The sequence below is a fragment of the Schistocerca cancellata genome, chromosome 3, assembly GCF_023864275.1.
Source record: "Schistocerca cancellata isolate TAMUIC-IGC-003103 chromosome 3, iqSchCanc2.1, whole genome shotgun sequence".
NCBI classification, from domain to species: Eukaryota; Metazoa; Arthropoda; class Insecta; order Orthoptera; family Acrididae; genus Schistocerca; species Schistocerca cancellata.
In genome coordinates this window covers 404,511,430-404,531,497 of record NC_064628.1, presented here as the reverse complement: position 1 = coordinate 404,531,497, position 20,068 = coordinate 404,511,430, and the positions used below count along the sequence as shown (strand labels likewise).

The window sequence follows — 20,068 nt, the reverse complement described above, 5'->3', positions numbered from 1 at the left end:
CCTGACGTCAAACAGCTCCTCATGTCACACCGAACACACTTATGACTTTCTTGGAGTCTGGAACACAGTTGTGGTTTTCTTGGAGTCTGGAAAACATTTCTGGTTTTCTTGACCTGTCCTTCACTCTTACTGCCAGGCAGTTCCTAATAAGATTTTTAAAAAATTATTGTGAAAGGTGATATTCCACATACAAGCACGAGTAACCTATTAATTCGTGTAACTAATTCAGTTTATGTACTCAGTACCTGAGTTAGTTACTGCTTGTGGTGTTTGTCCCAAATTTTCCCACAGGACTGCAGCTATTTTTTCTTATTTGTTCTTTTGGCGTATAGTGGGTCAAAATACCCTTTGTCAGAGATGTGAATTTATCCTGTCCTGTATCTTAAACTTTGTTCAAAGATAATCCCATTTATTTTTGTGTTGTATGTTTACCATAAGTTAATTTGCTTAAACTGGTGAGCCCAGGTCCCTAATTGGAGGTCTCTGTCTTGTCAGGTGTTGTGGCTGGGGAGGAGTATCGTTGCGAGCCGTGTGGAAAAACTCTGACCTCTCTTCAGAGGCTGCGGCGGCACGTTCAGAATGTTCATACTCACCCAACTAAGGTCCCCGTGTGCAACATTTGCAATAAAGTGTACAGTACTCTAAACAGTCTGCGCAACCACAAGAGCATCTACCACAGGGTACGCAAACCACCAGATTCACAAGAGAAAACTTACTCGTCTTCAGCATCTAGAAGTGATGATATTAAGGAGTCTGACAGTGAAGCTCTGCAGGAGAAATTTGACTTCTAAAAACTATGGACTGTCATATTTCATTTGAATTCTCATACACCCAACTGAAGTGGCGTTGATTTACATGCAGACTGGCTATTGTTCGTTTACTGAGTGTTGTTCACTTCATGATTTTCCAAACTTTTTTAGGTTGTTGATATAATGTAGAATATGGACGGAACTATTTCATTAGTCTGAAATCTTCCAATTAATAAAAGGTGCATTTTCAGAGGATACTACCGCTACCAATACACGTTATTCTCTCTGCTGTTTGTGTTTCGTTTTTCTTCAATGTTTGTATACTAGTTTCGGTTAAGTTTGTCCATACCACTCAACTGTAGTTCTGAAGTTTAATGTTTGGCTTTTTCTTCTCCAGAATAACACATGGAAAAGTTTGTACCTTTTTGAATAATTGTAATAGTGACATATTATTCCATTCATTTGCTAAACATTGCTCTGATATTGTTTATATAATTTCGTGCAATGTGCTACCAGTGTTATTTATATTTCTTTCTCAGCTTTGTGGGTTAATTGAAGTGTTACACTGGCACGATATTGTTGTATTGTACTAACTAAAAGTTGCACCTTGCATTTGATTTTATTTGACTTAGTCATCCAGAGAACGTCTCACATTGATATAGGGTTTGTAATCATAATTCAATGAAAATAAATAGTTAAAAAAATACATACACACAAAATAAGTATGCTTTTATGGGGATAGGACAGCTGGTCTGCTGAGGCCGTGCTGTCAGTTACCAGTAATAATATGACCATATCAACAAAAAATGATAAAACTAGAGTAGGATTAGTGAAGATCTAGAATGAAATGCTGTGGAGAAAAAAGTTGCTAGAAACTCTTCTGATACTCGTTTCAGAGTAATAATTATTTCAGTTCTCTCTTTCGTAACAGCGAAACACAGTCCTGTATGTGTACTACAAAGCAGTAACTCTACAAAGAAGACTATCTGTGGCTTAACTCCAATAAACAGTGTATTTAATTTGTAAATCTTGTTGAAGAACTGTATTGGTTGTCAGCTGAAGTAGTTCTGTACAGCACAGTGATCTATTTTCACATTAAATTCTTGTTTTTCTTCTGTCAGAGAAAGAGAGAGAAATTGCGTAATATATAGGCAGAATGAAATGAAATGTCTGATAACACCAGTCAACGCAAATACTTGCCACTATTCTATTTTCTTTCACTTTGTTACACTGTTGTTTCCAAAATATAGACCTGATCGCTGTCTACTAGGCAGAATAAAAATCAATTTGCAGCTGCTAGAATTAAAAATTCCTGTTTATCCTTCTAAATCGGAAGAAAATAGCAACAGGTAGGGAAAAACAGTGAAGTTGAATAACAGCTTACCCAAACCATGTGAAGTTAAATCTGGCATTTAATAGAACAAAGGAAATTTGCAGTAGTCGCTCACTGCTCACCAGCCGTGTCCCATTGACAACTCATTCTGCTGTGTTACTGTATTTTGTTACATGGGAGAAAATGGGTGATCACAATAGTCTGGAATTGTCTTTTTCATTATTGAAGACTGACATTTTTCTTCTTACACACATTGTATCTTTGAGATACCAAATACCTCAAGCTCGCACATTGTTTTAATTCTGGGGAAAGAAGCACTGAAAATTTTTTTCCTGTTTAAAATTTCCGAAAATGATAGGATGCAAGGATTTATAGTGTTAATCTTCGTGTATCTCTCATAGTTTGATTATTTTTCTCAGGGAAGTAATGTCTTACAGTTAAATTCTAAAGATTTTGTTTTTGTACTTCCTTTTGTGTGTGTGTGTGTGTGTGTGTGTGTAGTGTGTGTGTAGAGAACTGTAACATAACATCCATGAATGGAATTCCAACACAACTCATGACACATCCTAATACTCTTCCATTGTCACATAACTGCACCCATATACTAATTTATTGCAGAACTGTAGTGTGTGATTGTTTTTTTGGGAAATGGGGAGGGGGAGACAATTTGGGAAGCAGTAGCCAATAAAGCAGTTGCAGAATAAATAATGCAAACTTCTGTTGCTTTACAGTAAATGATCTTACCTTTATCCCTGTATATACATTAGCGTTGTTTTTAAGTTTTTCTCCTCTGTGTAGTCGGATCCATGGTATTATTCTGACCTTGAGTTGTTAAGTCATGGACATAGGTAGGAAATAGCTGGAGCTGGCAAGTAATGCAGTCTGAAAGACAAGAATATCTACTATTTGTCAAATTTTCCCCTGTTGCTTACAGAGAGGGGTACAAGAAGTCGCAGAATCAGGCTTCACCCAGCATACAGATTTCTGCAGAGGGAACATCTTCTGCCTTCTTTGTACAATTTTGGATTGCACATGTGTATTGTGTTTTGTACCATGCAGTACAAATGCTTATATGACATTAAGAAGTAAAAAATGCTCAGATACCTCATGAAAGTGTCTTATTGACATGTTCATTTTCAAAACTTAAACTTCAGTGTTATAAATTTTATATTGTTTTTCAGAAATAGCATTCAGCAGCACCTTTAATTTATTTTCCTCACTTAACTCCATATTATAACAATTCTCAGAGGAGTCGTGGGTAACTCTTGTGATGGAGCCAGAATGCTTCATTAACCCTTTAACTGCTCTGGACGTGTTAACGTGCGCGGCTTTGTACCTGTCCCTGTGTGCATAGACACATTCAGAGTACCAGGTAGGACTGGTGGTGCGCGTAAACACGTTCGTAGCACACAGGGACACGTCCAGAGTAGTTGAAGGGTTAAGCATTTTGAAACAAACAGGCGCAACATGGCATTCACGGCAAAGACTCCTACAGTGCTACACAGTGTGCTGTTATTATGTGATCTGCAAGTTTGCCTGTGGTTGGACACAAAACACTAGGAGTTCAAAGCCTCCAGACTTTTACCGATTTAGAATAAGGAGCCAAACAATGGAGAGAAGTTTGATAATTAGTATAAAAATATTTTGGGCGTGAAATAATCACTGAAAGGAAGAATAGTGAAACATTCATCTGTATGGTGGTAGCAAAATGATGTACATGAACAAAAGATGACTGCACCACTTGCTCTGAAACTAGGGATTCTTTCATCCAGAAAACAAAGGAAATCTTTGCAGGAACAGGACAGACTGAAGTAAAGTCAATGCGGAACTCAAATTTGAGTGAACATTACAGAAAAGAATGAGATGGAAATCAGTGACATGCCAGTAGAAAGCTTAAGGCAGAGAAGGCCGTCAACAAGACAGGGATATGGAAGTGTGTTAGTGGATGTGTGGGTTAGTGGGTGTAGAAGCATAAATGACCCAGATGTACAATAACAGTGTTGTGTAGAGAAGAGATAAAGCAAGTGCTGGATGAGAAGTGGGAAAGAAAACATAAGAACAGAAACCACAAAATGTCAAAGATAAATTAAAATGTAAATCATAAAAGTAACATGAGGGTCAGATACAACGGTGGTAAGACTAGAAATAGTAACCTGAGTTAAGTGTATATTGATGTCAAGTGAGCACTGTGTGGTGTAATTGCATGTAATTACAGCATATTTGTTATCACATGACACAGGAAAGTAAAGTTATTAGTGTATCCTCAAAAGAGGCAAGTCTTCCCTTTGATGACATAGATTTTATAAGTAACAAGGCCGGTTGAATAGTTAGTTGTTGAACAAATCAGCATCTAAACATACAAGTTTATTATGAATTCAGAGTCCCTAGCTGAGTGAGTGTTTTACACAGAAAAGGACAGAACCATCCCTGTGGCTTCTTCTCATGCCATACTTTCCAAGTATCACTCATAGGGATGTCATGAAGTTCAGAGACATGAGCATAAACTTCATTTCTTTTTCTGAATCTCATCCTGCTTTCCTCAGTGTTGCTACTCCCTCTCTCTCAATATCCAGGATGGAATAATAATAATATGAAAAGGCTGGGTTACTAGTGACTTTATAGAAGAGATGTTAAGATGCAGAGAAGCACAACAAAGAAGAATCCTCCAAATGATTTGCCATTTTCTGTCAAGTAACCAAAGAAGCCTTTTAGGAAGAAGTCCAATTTTCACTCCTACGTGCTCCCAGTATGCCTGCCTTCATTTTGAGCTCTGAGTGACCAGTTTCCCAGCAATATCTTACCGTTCCCATAACATCCTCCCCCTGCACCCCACCCCTGGCCTCAGCTCTCACTAGCCCCTGACCTTCACTTACCTATCCCCTTCCCTCCTCTCACACAGCCTTCTATTTCACCACCATATCTACTAGTCTTTTTTTCCCCTCCTCTGCCCCCCTCCCACCCCGGTCTCCCTACATCAGACGTCAGTCTGCACCTAGCAGGCCTACCCACTCATCACCGTTTCCCTGCATGCTCCCACAAGCAGTACTATACCTTTGCCCACCCCTACTTTGCTATCCCTCTCCCTCCTCTCTGCAGATTCCTCCTTACTTCCACCACCCACAGATTGCTTCTCCCGTCAGGCGGTGTTGCTGTATGCAGTGGCCAGAGACAGTGGTCATTTATTTGTGAGTTATGCTTGTGTAAATGTGTGTGTTTCTGCTTTTGAAGAAGACCTTTTGCTCAAAAGCTCAAATGCGCAATTGTCTCTTTTGTTGTGCCCGTCTGCATCTCTTATATAAAAATCATTGTTCTGTATTCATCGTGCTATTTTGTGCATAGATCTGCATATGGTTTCCATTGTGTATTTGATGTTTAAAATGATGAATTTTTGGTAATTATTTTGTCAGCAGGTCAGCTCTAAAACTTGAATTCAGTAAAGATATATAAAGCAGTTTTCTAATGGACTTCCGTAATGAACATCTATAAAAACGTTGTTACTAGCTCATGGCAGGTAGGGAAAGAGGTATTGTAATTTGTGTTAGGAGCTGTAGGATAATTTTCACATTGTAATAGACCTGACAATTACTACACACACACACACACACACACACACACACACACACACACAGAGAGAGAGAGAGAGAGAGAGAGAGAGAGAGAGGGGGGGGGGGAATATGAGGCTTTGTGTTTCTTTATTGTATGTACTAAAAACTGTCACCTCTTAAACCTTCTCAACATTGTACCTATGGGCTGCACATTAAATCAGTCTCTGTAAAGGAATTATGATGCAATGCTGCCACATGTGTTTAGTAGGTCCTAAATTAATTACCTATGAGGGAGTCAGCTTTGACTGCTACAAACTGGTGTTATTTCTGTCACGTCTACCCACATTGACAGAAGAGAATAGGAGAGTATAACATTTCAAGAATTATGAAAATGTTACACAAACCAAACAGCCACTTCAAGCTCAAAATTATGGCAGGTATACTGGAAGTTAGTACGAATGGAAATCTGACTACAGCAGATAATACTTCCTAAAAAAGCTTCTTTAATTACTTAAGAGAACGTGGTAAATAATTTCGAGGGTTTCTGCAAGACACAAAAATATAAAATTAAAAAATTAAGACATATGCTACAGAAAGAGAAGCACATTGCACGGGGTTACATGACAAAAAGCACAATTTCAGTCTCCATACAAGTGTTGATGGCAATTGGTAACAAGATACTTGGGTGTTACGAAGACACTCTCTTTGTGTTCACTGAATCATTTCTTTTGAACGTTTCATGGGAAGCATACTAGTCTAAAATGTAGACAAATGATAGTGTGCAAAGATCTCCTGTAGTTGACAATAGTCTTCCAGTGAACAGTCTACAGCATGTAGCAGAAACAGAAACTGCAAGTTGAAGAGGTGTGTGTGTGTGTGTGTGTGTGTGTGTGTGTGTGTGTGTGTGTGTGTGTGTGTCAGCAGTGTAGATTGTTGGGCAAGGAGGTTACTGTAAAAAGTGTTGGAACTAGAGATTCATTTCAGATGTGACATTTATGAACATTATGTCCATGATGCAAATTCACATTTAAATAGATTGGTACGACTATTATTGTGTGATGAGAGGAATAACTTAATTTGCCAGTGATGTTTGTGACATATAGTCCAATCAGGTGACGTGCATTCATGGCAGTGAGACAGTATTGTGCCATATTTTGAAATGGAGAATGGTACAAAACTGTATAGTTTCAAAAGGAAAATTCATTTGATGTATAAATAATAAAGTTATAAGGGGGCCTTTAGGAGCCAAAAGTTCGTACTGATGAAAGATGCATTTAAAAGTAGAGAAATAACTACACCTAACTTTACTCTTAGAAGAAGGAACAAATGATTCCTAAAGCTAAGTGTGGGTTTTTTAAATTTCAAATGTGTCAGTGGCAGTACTTGTCGCCGCGTGAAGGTAAGTGCTTGTGAGCCTGTTGTTTTCACTTAAGGAATACATATGAAACAAAACTTTCCTGGACATATCAAATCTCAGACCAAAATGCATTGATCTTGAAATACAATATATATGTATGAATTAATTACAGAGATAGTGATATATCTGCTAAAAGATTCTGTTGAAGAACATGATAGTTTCCTAGGTGGTAATTTCAGCATTAAACTTTTTGCCTACTCCCAACTTCAAGATTTCAGAATTCAAGTGGAATTTCGACTTTTACAGTATGATTTGTTTCTGGCACTCTTGGACACAAGTTTTCGTTAGTCTGTTCCATTGCCATCAATTATATAATCACCCACACTCTTTCGTGAGTGTTTTTTTTTTTCTCCCATCTTTTTCTCCATCCTCTCTTCCTTTCTCTGCCTGGTGGAATTTCAGAGTTTTAACTTTTTTCTTTTTTTTTTTTTAGCGAAATACTGATGTTATGTCACAAATTTGTATCTCTGCATTGCACTGCATTATTCATTCCTAATTATTTCTTAAATTTTTCCCCATGCAGAACATATTTCTTGAAAATCTTAACATTGACTGAGTTACTGTCCCAGCTAGCACAGTACTCTCTCTCTCTCTCTCTCTCTCTCTCTCTCTCTCTCTCTTTCCTTTACACGAGAACATATGAGGTAGCTGTGTTAAATGGCTTGCACTTAACAGCAGCAGAGTAATATATTGGTTGCAACATAACACAGAATAGTAGCAGTACCAGTAACACATGAGGATTGCTGTGAACTTTGAAGATTTCTCCAATTTGTATAGTGTCAGTTATACCACTAAGCACTGATGATAAGGAAACACTTCCTGATCTTTGAAAATATATATTCAGCTGCTTACTGTTGTTACACTGCCCACATTTTTCTGTACTCTCTAGTTCTGTAATAGAGATGAAAGAAATTGATTAAAAGGTGGAAAAGAAACCAATTATTGTTCCTATTATGCGTAATAGGTGTTGCATATAGAGATTATATCAAACATCGACAATTTCACTTTCGAAATTCGATTAACGGAAAGATTCTGCAGTGCCTTATTTATAGTGAAAAATTCAGGACTTTCAGTTGAGGCATGAAATAGTATTTAAGTTGGGATGTTCAAACTATTGAGAAAAATATTTTACGAGGTCTGCTTTAAGGCTACCATTAACAAAAACAAGGAGTAACATGAGATGTTTGTTGTTGCTTCATTGTCTCTTTACTTGAGGAATATAAAAGGCAGTTAGCTAATTCAGAGCAGTTTCTTGTACACAAATTTGCACTTAAAGAAAGAACAAGACAATATGCATGCATCATAGATGTTTACGACTTAAGCAACAGAAGTGTTTCACATGGCAGACCCATGTCTATAGTCTTTACATTGCATTTTAGTGTATCCATGTTCAGTTTATATATACAATTTTCATATACCTTCAAATGCAAGTATCTATACATTTGACAATATTATGAAAAGGATACTTGCTACTCATCATATAGTGGAGATGCTGAGTCACAAATCAGAAATAGGCACAACAAAAAGACTCTCGGAAAGTAACAGTTTTTTTGTTGTGCCTATTTGTGACTCAGCATCTCCGCTATATGATGAGTAGCTACTACCCTTTTCCTAATACTGTTACATTCCATCCTGGATTTTCCATTTATTGTAGCTATGTTCCATTATTTTATTGTCAACTTCCCATTATCTCTACATTTAGGTGTGTTTTTCCATTATCTATACATTTACGTGTGCACATGTGTGTGTGTGGGGGGGGGGGGAGGATAAATTGTCGATATAGGAAGTACACTTCAGTCCTATACAAACTAATTCTCATATATAAAATGGGTTCATACCGTACACTTGGTCTCATAAAAATTAAATCATTTAGCCTGACTATAAAACACTTGCAGATATGGAATTGTTCCACCAAGAAGCAACAGAAAAAGCCACTAACATAAAAGAGAAACTGTTAATGCACACTGTATGATTGCTAACATCAACATGTGTGTAATGTTCATATAGACAATGAAGGCATTGGAAAGAAAGTACATACATTGACAGGGCTTCGCGTTCGTGGCTCCAATTTGTATCTGCAGAACAAAGATTTTCCCAGTTGAAATACAGTTTCAGGAGATTCTCACTGGGCTACATAATCTGCACCAAGCAGTTACTACTGGTAACAGTAACTAAAATTAAACTGTACTCAGAATAGAACCACTTCTCCAGTAAAAATAAGAATTTGTGGAAACATTTGTCGATATTTCAGATGCTAATTCATATTTCAACCAGAACTTGAACACAGTTGCCTAGGAAGATGACATGAAATGTGTGCTGTAGAATTAACAAGCCAAAGTTACGAAAGTGAAGTGCTCACTTTACAGATGAGTGACAAGTGGCACATACAGACATTCTGTCTCTTTTTATAGTAATGTGAATTCATTTACTTTCCACATTCCGGTAAAGTACCATTTGGTGTATTGTCCAGAAATCAGTATTTACATACACCATAAGTTCAGTAAGTTCCAGGAATACCTCGAAATAAAATACAATGTGATCTTTAAAAAGAAAATCATATTAATTTTGAACTTGCCACACAGTTGCAGCACCATTTGTAGAGTCTTTGAAATGCCGTAGCAAAATCTTTGACTGGAATGCTGTTCAGAATTGTCATGACATTCAATTGATTGATTCAACACTCTCGATATGCATGCTCTTAAAGGTATTTTGTGTTAATGGATGAACGTGTAGTCTGCCTGGGCCAAAGCAGGCAAATATGGAGGCTGTTATCCTCTTGGGGACCAAAAGCAATGCATGCATATGCTGCTGTGAGCTGGAATAAACATAGATTTATATTAGATAGATACAGCTAGTTGTAGTTGTGTGTGCAGATAAGTGTCCATATCCAGGAGATAATGCTGTTCAATCCAGTTATTTTCAGCTTTGACTCGGCCATATTTCCAACCTAGACAGAGTTTCATTTGTGAAAGAAGAGTTTGTTGTGCCCCATCCCGTGGCTGATTCAACCTGTGTTAAATGGACATGTGCCCCTTTAACACTGCCTAAATTGGCCCTCCACTGGACCACAACTTCTACACTTCTTTAACAAATGAATCAGTGACAAGGAACAACACATGTGGATATAAGATGAAGTTGTGGAAATTGGACTGAATGTCCTTTACCTCTCAGTAATTGTCTAGAATTGTAGCAGTTAGTGCTGATTTTAAGTTAATTCAGTTTGCTTTCTCAGAAGAAATGGAAAGTAGTTTTCCAAATATGTCATTAAATTTTTCTTTTTTTTTCAAGAATGAGTTAATATGTACAGGCTGCAATCATTTTTGTGTGGCCCAGAGAAAGTTAGTCTTCTGCTTGTCAAAGATAGCTTTGGTCTTGTACCAGAGAATGAGAACTGTCAGGTGTATTGCCAGATGTTACTCCTCTGCTTTCTCATCATGACAAGGCTTCAACACTTCTTTTGGAAGTAAAGTACCTATAGTTAATACTGTTTTATTGAGGTGTAGAGCCCAGCTGGTATTTCACACATAAATATCAAAATAATCATGTCAGAATTCCTTTTTGGCAATATTACGTAAGTTTTAAGTTTCTTACATATATATATATATATATATTTTTTTTTTTTTTTTTTTTTTTTTTTTTTTTTTTTTTTTTTTTTTGTAATAGGAGTTGGGTGCAGTACCGAGTTTGTTGTATTGACATCCTGTTGATTCGTAGTTTGTTTATCTAGAATAACGCCTTCTCCTTTGTGTTCTAGATATGATACGCATTTATCCTATGTATGTGGAAGGGTAATACTCATGATCATTACATTGGTTTTACTCCCATTGCTGCTTCAAATATACCTTTCTTTTCATGTTCTTTCCCAGAAATATAGCAGTGTGGCTTTTTGCGGCCTCTGTCAGGGTTTTAAATCGTGCAGTAGTTTCCTATACTGGGCTTGGCTTTCCAGATTATTTCCAGAGAGCCTCTCATTGGCCATTATGGAATCCTTTTCACTTCATATACCTAATTTGATTTGAAGAAATAATCAGTTCCTTTCTTTGTTGTACTCTACAAACTATAGATTATTTCACATCAAGCTGTAATTGCCCTATATATTAGGCTATTATGATACATTCTCTTGTGTTCATATTAGAACTGGCTCACATTTCAGAGTGTAACTGTAGTGAACTTAGAGGCAAGTATCTTGTGTAGCAATAACTGTAGGCAGTTGTGGGCGCAGGTATGGCGGAGGTGTAATGGATGCTCTTTGTCTGTGTGTTCAAGGCGTGAGCTGGCCATTTCCTACCGCCATGCCCTCGCCAGCTGACGGCCACCTACGGTGTGACGTGTGCGGCAAAGTGCTCAGCACCAGGTTAACTCTAAAGAGGCACAAAGAACAGCAACACTTGCAGCCTCTGCACAAAGCCTTTTGTCTTCTGTGCAATAAAGTGTTTCGCACCATGAATTCACTGAATAACCACCGTAGTATTTACCATCGTAAACAACCTAACTTTGGTTCCAACGCACAGAAAAGCTAGGGAATTTGATGAAGTTATTTGCCTTAATATTCTCACCTCGATTGATAGTGGGGGCAATAAGTTGAGGTGAAGCCCCTGTTAGAGTAGTTCCTGTCCTTCCCCCCCAACAGAATGTTGACTGAAATTAAATGAGGTATATTTCAGCTCAATGCTTGTTACAGTTTTCTAAATGCATCTAAGCTCATAGTTCCTCAAGATGTATGAAAATATATAAACATTGTAGTGTGGAGCACATAAAATGACACAGGACATTGCATAATTATGTGCAATATCGATTAATAATTTTTTGTGTTTTTTTTCCATTTGGGTGATAAATTTTTATGAAGACTCCTCTGTTTTTTTTTTTTTGGGGGGGGGGGGGGTCTAGATGTTTTAAAAGAAGAAAATAATTATGTAAAAACCATTGTGTATATGTTGATCTGATATGGTCTGTGAGGGTTTTTTTTCTGGTGATAAGCATTTAATAATAATTCGTTGATATTGAACCATTTTTACAGGCGTTCTTTTTAAAAGATGTAGCAAAAGAGTTGGAAATGATACAAAAGAATCAATTCTAATATAAAATAGATAATGCCATTGCATTTGTTTTACTAAGCTCAGGTATCTTATCACTGGAAGTTCCATGTTAAAAATATATTAAAATGCCATACAATATTTTTAAATATGTTTACTTCATATGCAATCTGTAAAGCAAGTAAGATCCTACATCATGCCTCATGACTGGAGGATACGTCAAAATACGTACACATATTTGGGAGTCAGTTACTTGTTACTGCCATAAATAGTTGTGTAAATTGGACTAATAGTTAAAAATTTGTGTTCAACATTTGCCCTCTGCACTGTACAATGGAGATTACAGTGCAGGTGACTATGTAGTCTCTCATGTAGGTGTAGAAATTACACACACTGTTATGTATGTACAAAAGCAGAAAGATGGCTTTGAAGTCATTTAAGGGTTGTCTGTAGCTACAAAACATCAATCAAAAAAACCCTATAGAATAAGCTGCAAGCAGTGTATGACTAAAGCGAGACTATTGACAGCAATGGGTGAGAGAAACTATCACAGTAATTTAGGAACATAAAACAGCTGCTCACAAGACTTGAGCTTTGTGAGTAGCACATACTTTCTTCTTTAGGAAGCTAAATTACTTTTTTGTCTCCACTGTGTTTTCCCAATGGATGCCAACAATCTACCTTTGTGTCGAGAAAACCCTGTATGAAACTGTTTCATCTGACACCTTTCACTCTGCCCCCCGCTCCCATTCACCTTCATTGTTTTGGCTGTTTGTTTATATTAGTAGGTTTCAGGAAGCAAATACTCATGTTTGGTTCTGAGAGTATATCTCTCAATTAGACCACTAGCTGAAAATGTTAGTTATCATTAAGATGTACTTACCAAGAATCCGACATTTACTCCAGAAAGTATGCCAAGGAAGTTTCGTAATATTTTACAGTGAGCTGATTATCGAACCATCTTTTATCCTTGTGGATTTAATGACCATTGTTAAATCCTTTCTCTGGAACACTGTGTGTGTTGAATTTATTTACTTCATTTGATGACATTAGTTTCATTTAACTACCTTTTTAAAATTATTGCAACTCTATAGTCTGAAAAAGGTTTGGGAGCAATTTGAATTTTCGTTTTAGGTTGATATGCTTATATTGGAGTATTCAGTTTCCAATACTTCTGACATCCTGCAGTGTCTTTGAGTAAACAGTTGAAACGTTGATCTAGGACTCTCGTAGATTCACCGAGTGAAGTGTAGCTGGCCTACTCTTTATAAAACTAGTCATGATATTTTGGTAACTGGCAGTCAGTATCATTTGACTTTCAGTTAACTTGGATTACAAAATCTTGTCACCACTTACAGACTGAAAGCTGTATGCTAAATGATGTGAGATACCCTTATCACCTCTTACGAGATGGTTTTTATTATTTTACCCATCACAATTCTTCTGGACCATCATTGTCTTAAAATATGTTGTTCTTTTTTCTGCTTTTTTTAAAAAAAAAAAAAAAAAAAAACAAGTATGCCTTGCTGTCACGTTCTGTACTTTTGTCATTCCACACTCTGTAATAAATTTTGTGGCCTTCACTGATACATGCATTCATGAACCTGCTACGTTGCAGCTGTCTTAATTACATTAATAGACCAGACAATAGGCATGTAATCAGCATTAATTCTGAACTATTTATTTCTAAAATCAACTGTTTTGACTTACGCAGCAGAGAACAAAAGATTGGAGGCATAATTTTATAATGAAGTTTGCAGAAATTATGGGGTGGGGACTTATCACTCATTTATTGAAGAACCGGAAATAATTCTCGAAATAAGTTTTCCACTATACTAAGAGTTTGATGCATCAGTTGTGTTAAATTGATCTAACATTAGTAGAAAAACGTGTGTCTGGTATTTTATTTGACAAATAACAGTTATTATTAAACATGAACTTAAGACAGTTATGCAGTGTATGTTGTCACACCCATAACTTCAACAGGATGAGTGTGTTTTTATTTCTTTCCCCACTATGTAAGCAATTTATTGTTAAAAAATATTAGTAGATAATACCTATACGTTCTGTATGAGACAAATGAATGCAGTGTTATATTTTAATTATAAGTAACCTAATTTTTAAATGAAAACCAGAGAAAACTGTCTCTTAGGAAACTGTTTTAATTTTATTGTGGAGAGAGTAATTTTTGTACCACTTGTATTTTTGTATTATTTTATGCAGTGATGGATGTTAAAGACTTATTGAATGACATAAAGCTGAAACTGTTGCTTGGATAATAATATACATATTGTTTAAGTTTTTTTAAAAAAAAGTTTGAAGAAACATTGTAGTTGTTACACTGTGTATGTACTGTATAGCAAATAAAGTCTGACGAGCAATAAATTCGTGTTGTTTGCATCTTACAGTTGCGTTGTGAATAGGTAGTCCTATGTCAACGGTGTTGCATGTCCTTACTCCACTCTCTCTCTCTCTCTCTCTCTCTCTCTCTCTCTCTCTCTCTCTCTTTCCCCCACCTCCTTTTCACCTTTTTCTCTTTCACTGGGTACATAATATAACAACAGTATAAGCTTAACTGTTATTACAGTTATTCACATTCATGCAACACATAGCTTGGTACATTAGTTTCAGGCTAGAAATCTCTCCATTTATGTCCACTTACAGATCTTGCCATCTATTCTAGAATGCTATCAAAAATGTCTGTTTTAAGTGCAGTTCATGTTTTTCGTCAACTATTACATAATTTGTGTGTGTGAGAAAGAGAGATTGAGAGAGAGAGAGAGAGAGAGAGAGAGAGAGAGAGAGAGATCATTATATATGAGAAAAATGTGTGTAAAATTTATGTTAAAAAAAGGAGAAAGTGCATGTCATTGTATGTGGGAAACAAAATGACACTCAAATAGATAATATTGGTTGTGTACCCTGAAACAGAAATTTTTCGTGAGTGCTCTCTTCCCCAGTAAATGTAGTTAATCAGTTCGGAAAATATAATGTCGTCGGATAGATTAAAAAACTAATCACCAAGCAGTAACGAGAAAACACATAAAAAGCTATTGAAATTTGCAAGCTTTCAGAGCCAGTGGCTTCATTCTTCTGGCAAAAGGGTTGAAGGGGAAGGAAGAGGAGTGAAGAAAAAGGATGGATGACGTATAGGAAATGGGGAGAGTTTGGAAAAGTTGCCCAGAACCCTGGGTCAGAGGGGACTTACTTGACAGGATGAGAAGGAAAGACTGATTATTGAGAACGACACTGGATGAGATTTGAAAACCTGAGAACTTCCAGGTGGAAGGTAGGATAGTATGTGATACAGAGATTACTGATAAAACATCAGTCACAAGCTAATAAGAGGGAAACCTAAGTGCAATATTTGTGGTAGAGATTGTAGGTAGAGAAAAATAGACACGTCATAAAATAAAAGATATAGAAAACTAAAAGGGCGTGAGGAAAGTAATAGTTATTGTGAAGAAATTCCGAGACCAAAGAGATTAAATTAGGCCATGTGGGTGACAAGAACCAAGGACATGTTGTAATGCCAGTTCCCACCTGCGGAGTTCTATGGAACTGTGTGTGATGAAATGCACATTGTTGTCATAACTGCCAGGTTGTAGAGCATGCTCTGCAACAGGATATTGTGTGTTGCCAGTATACACCCTCTGCCTATGCCCATTCATCGTAACTGGTGGTAATCAAGCCAGCATAAAGGCCAGAGCAGTTTTTACATTGATAGTTGGTATATAAGGTTTCATTTTGCAGGCCCTTTGATAGTATATGTTTTGCCAGTTACAGGACTGGTATAGGTGGTGCTAGGAGGGTGCAAAGGGCAAGTCTTACAGGGATGGTCACAGAGACAGAAGCCATAGGGTAGGGAAATAGGTGCAGAAGGAGCACAAGGTCTGACAAGGATGCAGTGAAGATTGGGAGGGTGACAAAAAGCTATCCTGGGTGTTGTGGGCAAAATGTCAGACAGATTATACCTCATTTCAGAGCATGATTTTAGGAAGTTTATAGCCTTGTCGAAGTAGCTGATTAATACATTCAGGAGCAGAATAATACTGAATTACAAGACGTGTACTTCTAAGTTGTATTTTGGAGGGATCACTGGTACCAGGATTGGAAGTGATGGCCTGGGAAATCTGCTTTTGAACCAAGCTTGGGGGATAATTACACCTAGTGAAGGCTGGGATGAGAAGGGTGTTCCATTGCTGTAAAGTCTGCATCTGAACAAACATGTTTGCCTCAAATGCCAAGGCTGTATGGGAGGGAACTTTTGACATGGAAAGAATGGCAACTGTCAAAATATAAATATTCTTGTTTGTTGGTAGGTTTAAAGTGAACAGAAATTTGTAGCTGACCCTTGGTGAACATGAGGTCAACATTAAGGAAAGTGACATGGGATTCCGAATAGCATAATGTGAAATTGGTCCTGTTCCGAATCCCAAGTTACTTGCCTTGTTGTTGATCTCGTCCTCACCAAGAGTAGCTACACACTTCTGGTCTCATTAAACCAACTAATTAACAACAGTACTTAAATTTTAACAGTAGGCATTATTCAGGGCAAACATGTTTGTTCATTTGCAGACTTATTACAGCAGTACACCACCATTCCCACCCCAGCCTTCACGGTACGTAACTAACCCACCAGCCTGCTTCAAAAGCAGAGTTCCTGGGTCATCCATTCAATCCTGGTGCTGCTGATTCCTCCAAAAAACCACTTAGTATTACACCTCTTGTCACGCAGTATATCCTGGTCTTGAATGTTTTCATTCCTGAAGACACCTTCTTCCTTTGCCTGATGAAAAAACAAGCAGTTTTTTATATGCATTTTTTGTGATAATTTTAGTGGATATCTTGTACATTTCAGAGAGGAAGCCGATTTTAGTGGACATATTGTACATTTCTGAGAGGAAGCTGAAAGTTTTTGTAGTCAATATACGTTCAGTGCGATCTTTCTCCTTCCTTGTGACATAAAATAATAGTTCATGATTACAATTCAATTACAAGTCAAAACGGAATAGGATGAAAGGTTTTCAAAAGTCTGTAAATATCAAATCCATCTGGTTACCTCTCTCTATAACAGTTGGGTTGTGGTGTGTGATGAGTTGTGTGATGAGTGCTAAATGGCTTTCATATGATCGATATGTTTGGAATACGATATGGTTTTTGTGTAGTACGATAGTTTGGTCCATGCGAGTTATTCTGTTTAATTTGGAATGGAGGGGTGTGGGTGTTTTTCATTTTTTAATTCTGCTAAGGTGTGTGTGTGTGTGTGTGTGTGTGTGTGTGTGTGTGAGCATTGCTTAATACATTTAAAGGTCAGAAAATTTTATTAGGAATGAGCATCAGTATTAATATTTTAATTAAACTTCATGGCAAAAAACCTCACCAAGTGTCTGAAATAATAAAGAGGCTGCTGTTGTTGAGGCAAGGCCACAGGTCAGAGCCCCTGATGAAGAAAACTAGGTCGAATACTGAAATACTGTATGCAAATGGGATTGTCAGCTCTGCTAAAAACAAAAAAATAATATGCCACTCCAAAAAAACACACTATGCCACCAGTCAGTCATGCTGAGGATAACTAAAGGATCTTGTCATGCATCCTGTAACTTGCTACAGTATTTGTTGATTTTAATAGATTTGGGGTACTTCCGATATTCATCTGCTTCAGTTTACTTAATGTGGGAATTGATATGTTGCACGAGGTATGATCAAAAAGTATCGGGAATTTTTGTTTTTCTTCAAGAATCTTCATTTATTCATCATCATCATCATCATCATCCCCCCCCCCCCCCTTCTCCCTGGTATAATACACTTCCGCCAGCTCTATTCCAGTCTTGGAAACACTTCTGGAAATTGCTTTCCTTTATGGTGTTCACCGATTCTGCTTTTATCTCATCAATGGTGGCAAAACAATGCCCTTTCATGGTTCTCTTCAGCCTTAGAAATAGAAAGAAGTTGCAGGGGGCCATGTCCAATGAATACGGTGGCTGAGGCAACATAATGGTTTTGTTTTTTGCCAAAAAGTCATGACCAAGCATTGAGACGTGAGCAGGAACATTATCATGATGTAATTTTCACAAGTGATTTTGCCACAATTCTAATCTTTTTCTGTAGATTGATTCTCGCAAACTGCTTGTAACTTTCAGGCAGTATTGCTTATTGACTGTAAGCCATAAGGCAGGAATTCGTGGTGCACTGTCTCATTTTAATTGAAGAAAACTGTCAGATGAACCTCCACATGTGATTGAACTTGTTGAATTTCTTTCGATCTTGGCTCTTTAGCAAGTTTACATTGGGATGATTGTGTGTTGGTTTTGATATCATACCCATCTTTGAAATTATGCATCATTGTCAACTTCATACCCATCTTTGAAATTATGCATTGTTGTCAACTTCATTCAATAATTTGTGAACTATGTGTGCGCATGTCACAATTCAAGAATTTCAGAACAAACTTTGCTGCTACACATTTCATTCCCAAAACTTCTGAAAAAATTTCTTGGCATGAGCCAAGGGATATGCTGACACCATCAGCAACCTCTCTGATGGTGATTTGGCAATTTTTCAGAACCATTTTCTTTGTTTCTTCCACATTGTCGTCAGTAATTGATCTGCTAGGTTGTCCAGGATAGTTGTCTGCAACATCTTGGTCCTCTTTGAAACGTGTATACAACTAATTTTTGTCTTACTCGTAGTGGAGTTGCCAAAGGATACAATCAACATTTCAAATGTGGTGCTGTGCTGTATTCCATTTTTCAAGCAAAATTTAATGCAAATTCTGTGATCCCTCTTTTTCAAAAGTAAAAGTAAACTGAACATTTGAAAATGTGTAACATTTTCGACTCTCAACAATAAACTAAATATTCGAAACAGCTGAAAATGCAAATATACATCAGGAACAAGCTTAAAACAAAGTTTGAAACCCAGATGTATAAAGCCTGCGAAATTGAGAAATTCCTGTTACTTTTTGATCACACCTCGTATATATTCATGAAAGACTGTGGAAAGAAAACAAAGTGTTAAAAGAAGAATGTAACCTATAACATTAAGTGACGAGTCATCGCTGCTCACTGTTATTGCTTATTTTTGCTGTTTTTATTGCTGTCATTCTTTCTCTGGCTTTATAAGAGTCATTGAATATTAACAAAAACACTGAACTCTTATATAAGATACACCCTTCCACCCACCTCATTCCGCCCCTCATCATAGCAAATGAAACAGCTGCAAAATCAGCCATAAGTGTCATGTTGTCTCAATGTATTGCCCAATTATTTTGTGATTGGTTGAAAGATAATGCCAAAAATAATAGTGTTTACTCAGATCATTTTAAGCTACATTTCATAGTTGTTCAAAATTCTACATTCAAAAAACGCCTGTAGTTGCCATACCACATTTTTGTCACTCTTACCAGATCTGTGAAGTGTTTTCCTTTAGTTTTATTTTTATCTTTGGGACTGGTAGCAAACAGGAGGAACAAGGCCGGGCAAATAATATTGGTGTCCTGTGTAGTAACCTTATTCTTGGAGGACATAATTTAGAACCAGGGCTGACTTTTGTGCAGAAGCTTTATCATAGCGCAAAATAATTGTTCCTTCCCAATTTTTCTATTTTCTTCTGGTAGCACCTTATACAGAGCAAGTAGGTTCACATAATATTGCCCTTATTGTGGCCAACATTTGTGAAGACCTAGCTTTTGAGCATGTCCTGTGTGAATGGCAATGGTAAGACAAAGCCAGGTGATGCTGTAGTAAGACAACGGGCTTACTGTCAGGACGACAGCACGTAAGTACCCATCTGACCATCCAAATTCAGGCTTTTTTGGTTTCTCTAAATTTCTTATGCTAAAAACAGGAGTGGTTCCTCTCAGTCTACCATTATATCCATTCTCTGCAAACCACTGTGAAGCATATAGCAGAGCTTACTTCCCAAAGTATCACACATTAAGAATTTCTTCCTATTCCACTTGTGTATGAAGTCTAGGAAGAATGACTGGT

At 37.1% G+C, this 20,068-nt stretch overlaps 1 protein-coding gene across 6 annotated transcripts in view; it reads left to right on the top strand.

Annotated features, from left to right (window-relative positions):
- LOC126175152 (broad-complex core protein) overlaps positions 1-20,068 on the top strand; it is a 220,323-nt gene that overhangs the window by 133,976 nt on the left and 66,279 nt on the right. The window contains exon 6 of one of the 6 annotated variants that reach the window (XM_049921729.1): positions 11,311-13,593. The exons of 2 other annotated variants lie outside the window; for them this stretch is intronic. In XM_049921729.1, the coding sequence (XP_049777686.1) occupies positions 11,311-11,564 (254 nt within the window). In that variant the 3' untranslated portion in view covers positions 11,565-13,593. Of the gene's footprint in view, positions 1-495; positions 3,083-11,310; positions 13,594-20,068 lie in introns of those variants that run through there. 3 more of the 6 variants (XM_049921726.1, XM_049921723.1, XM_049921727.1) reach the window with 3 other exon arrangements.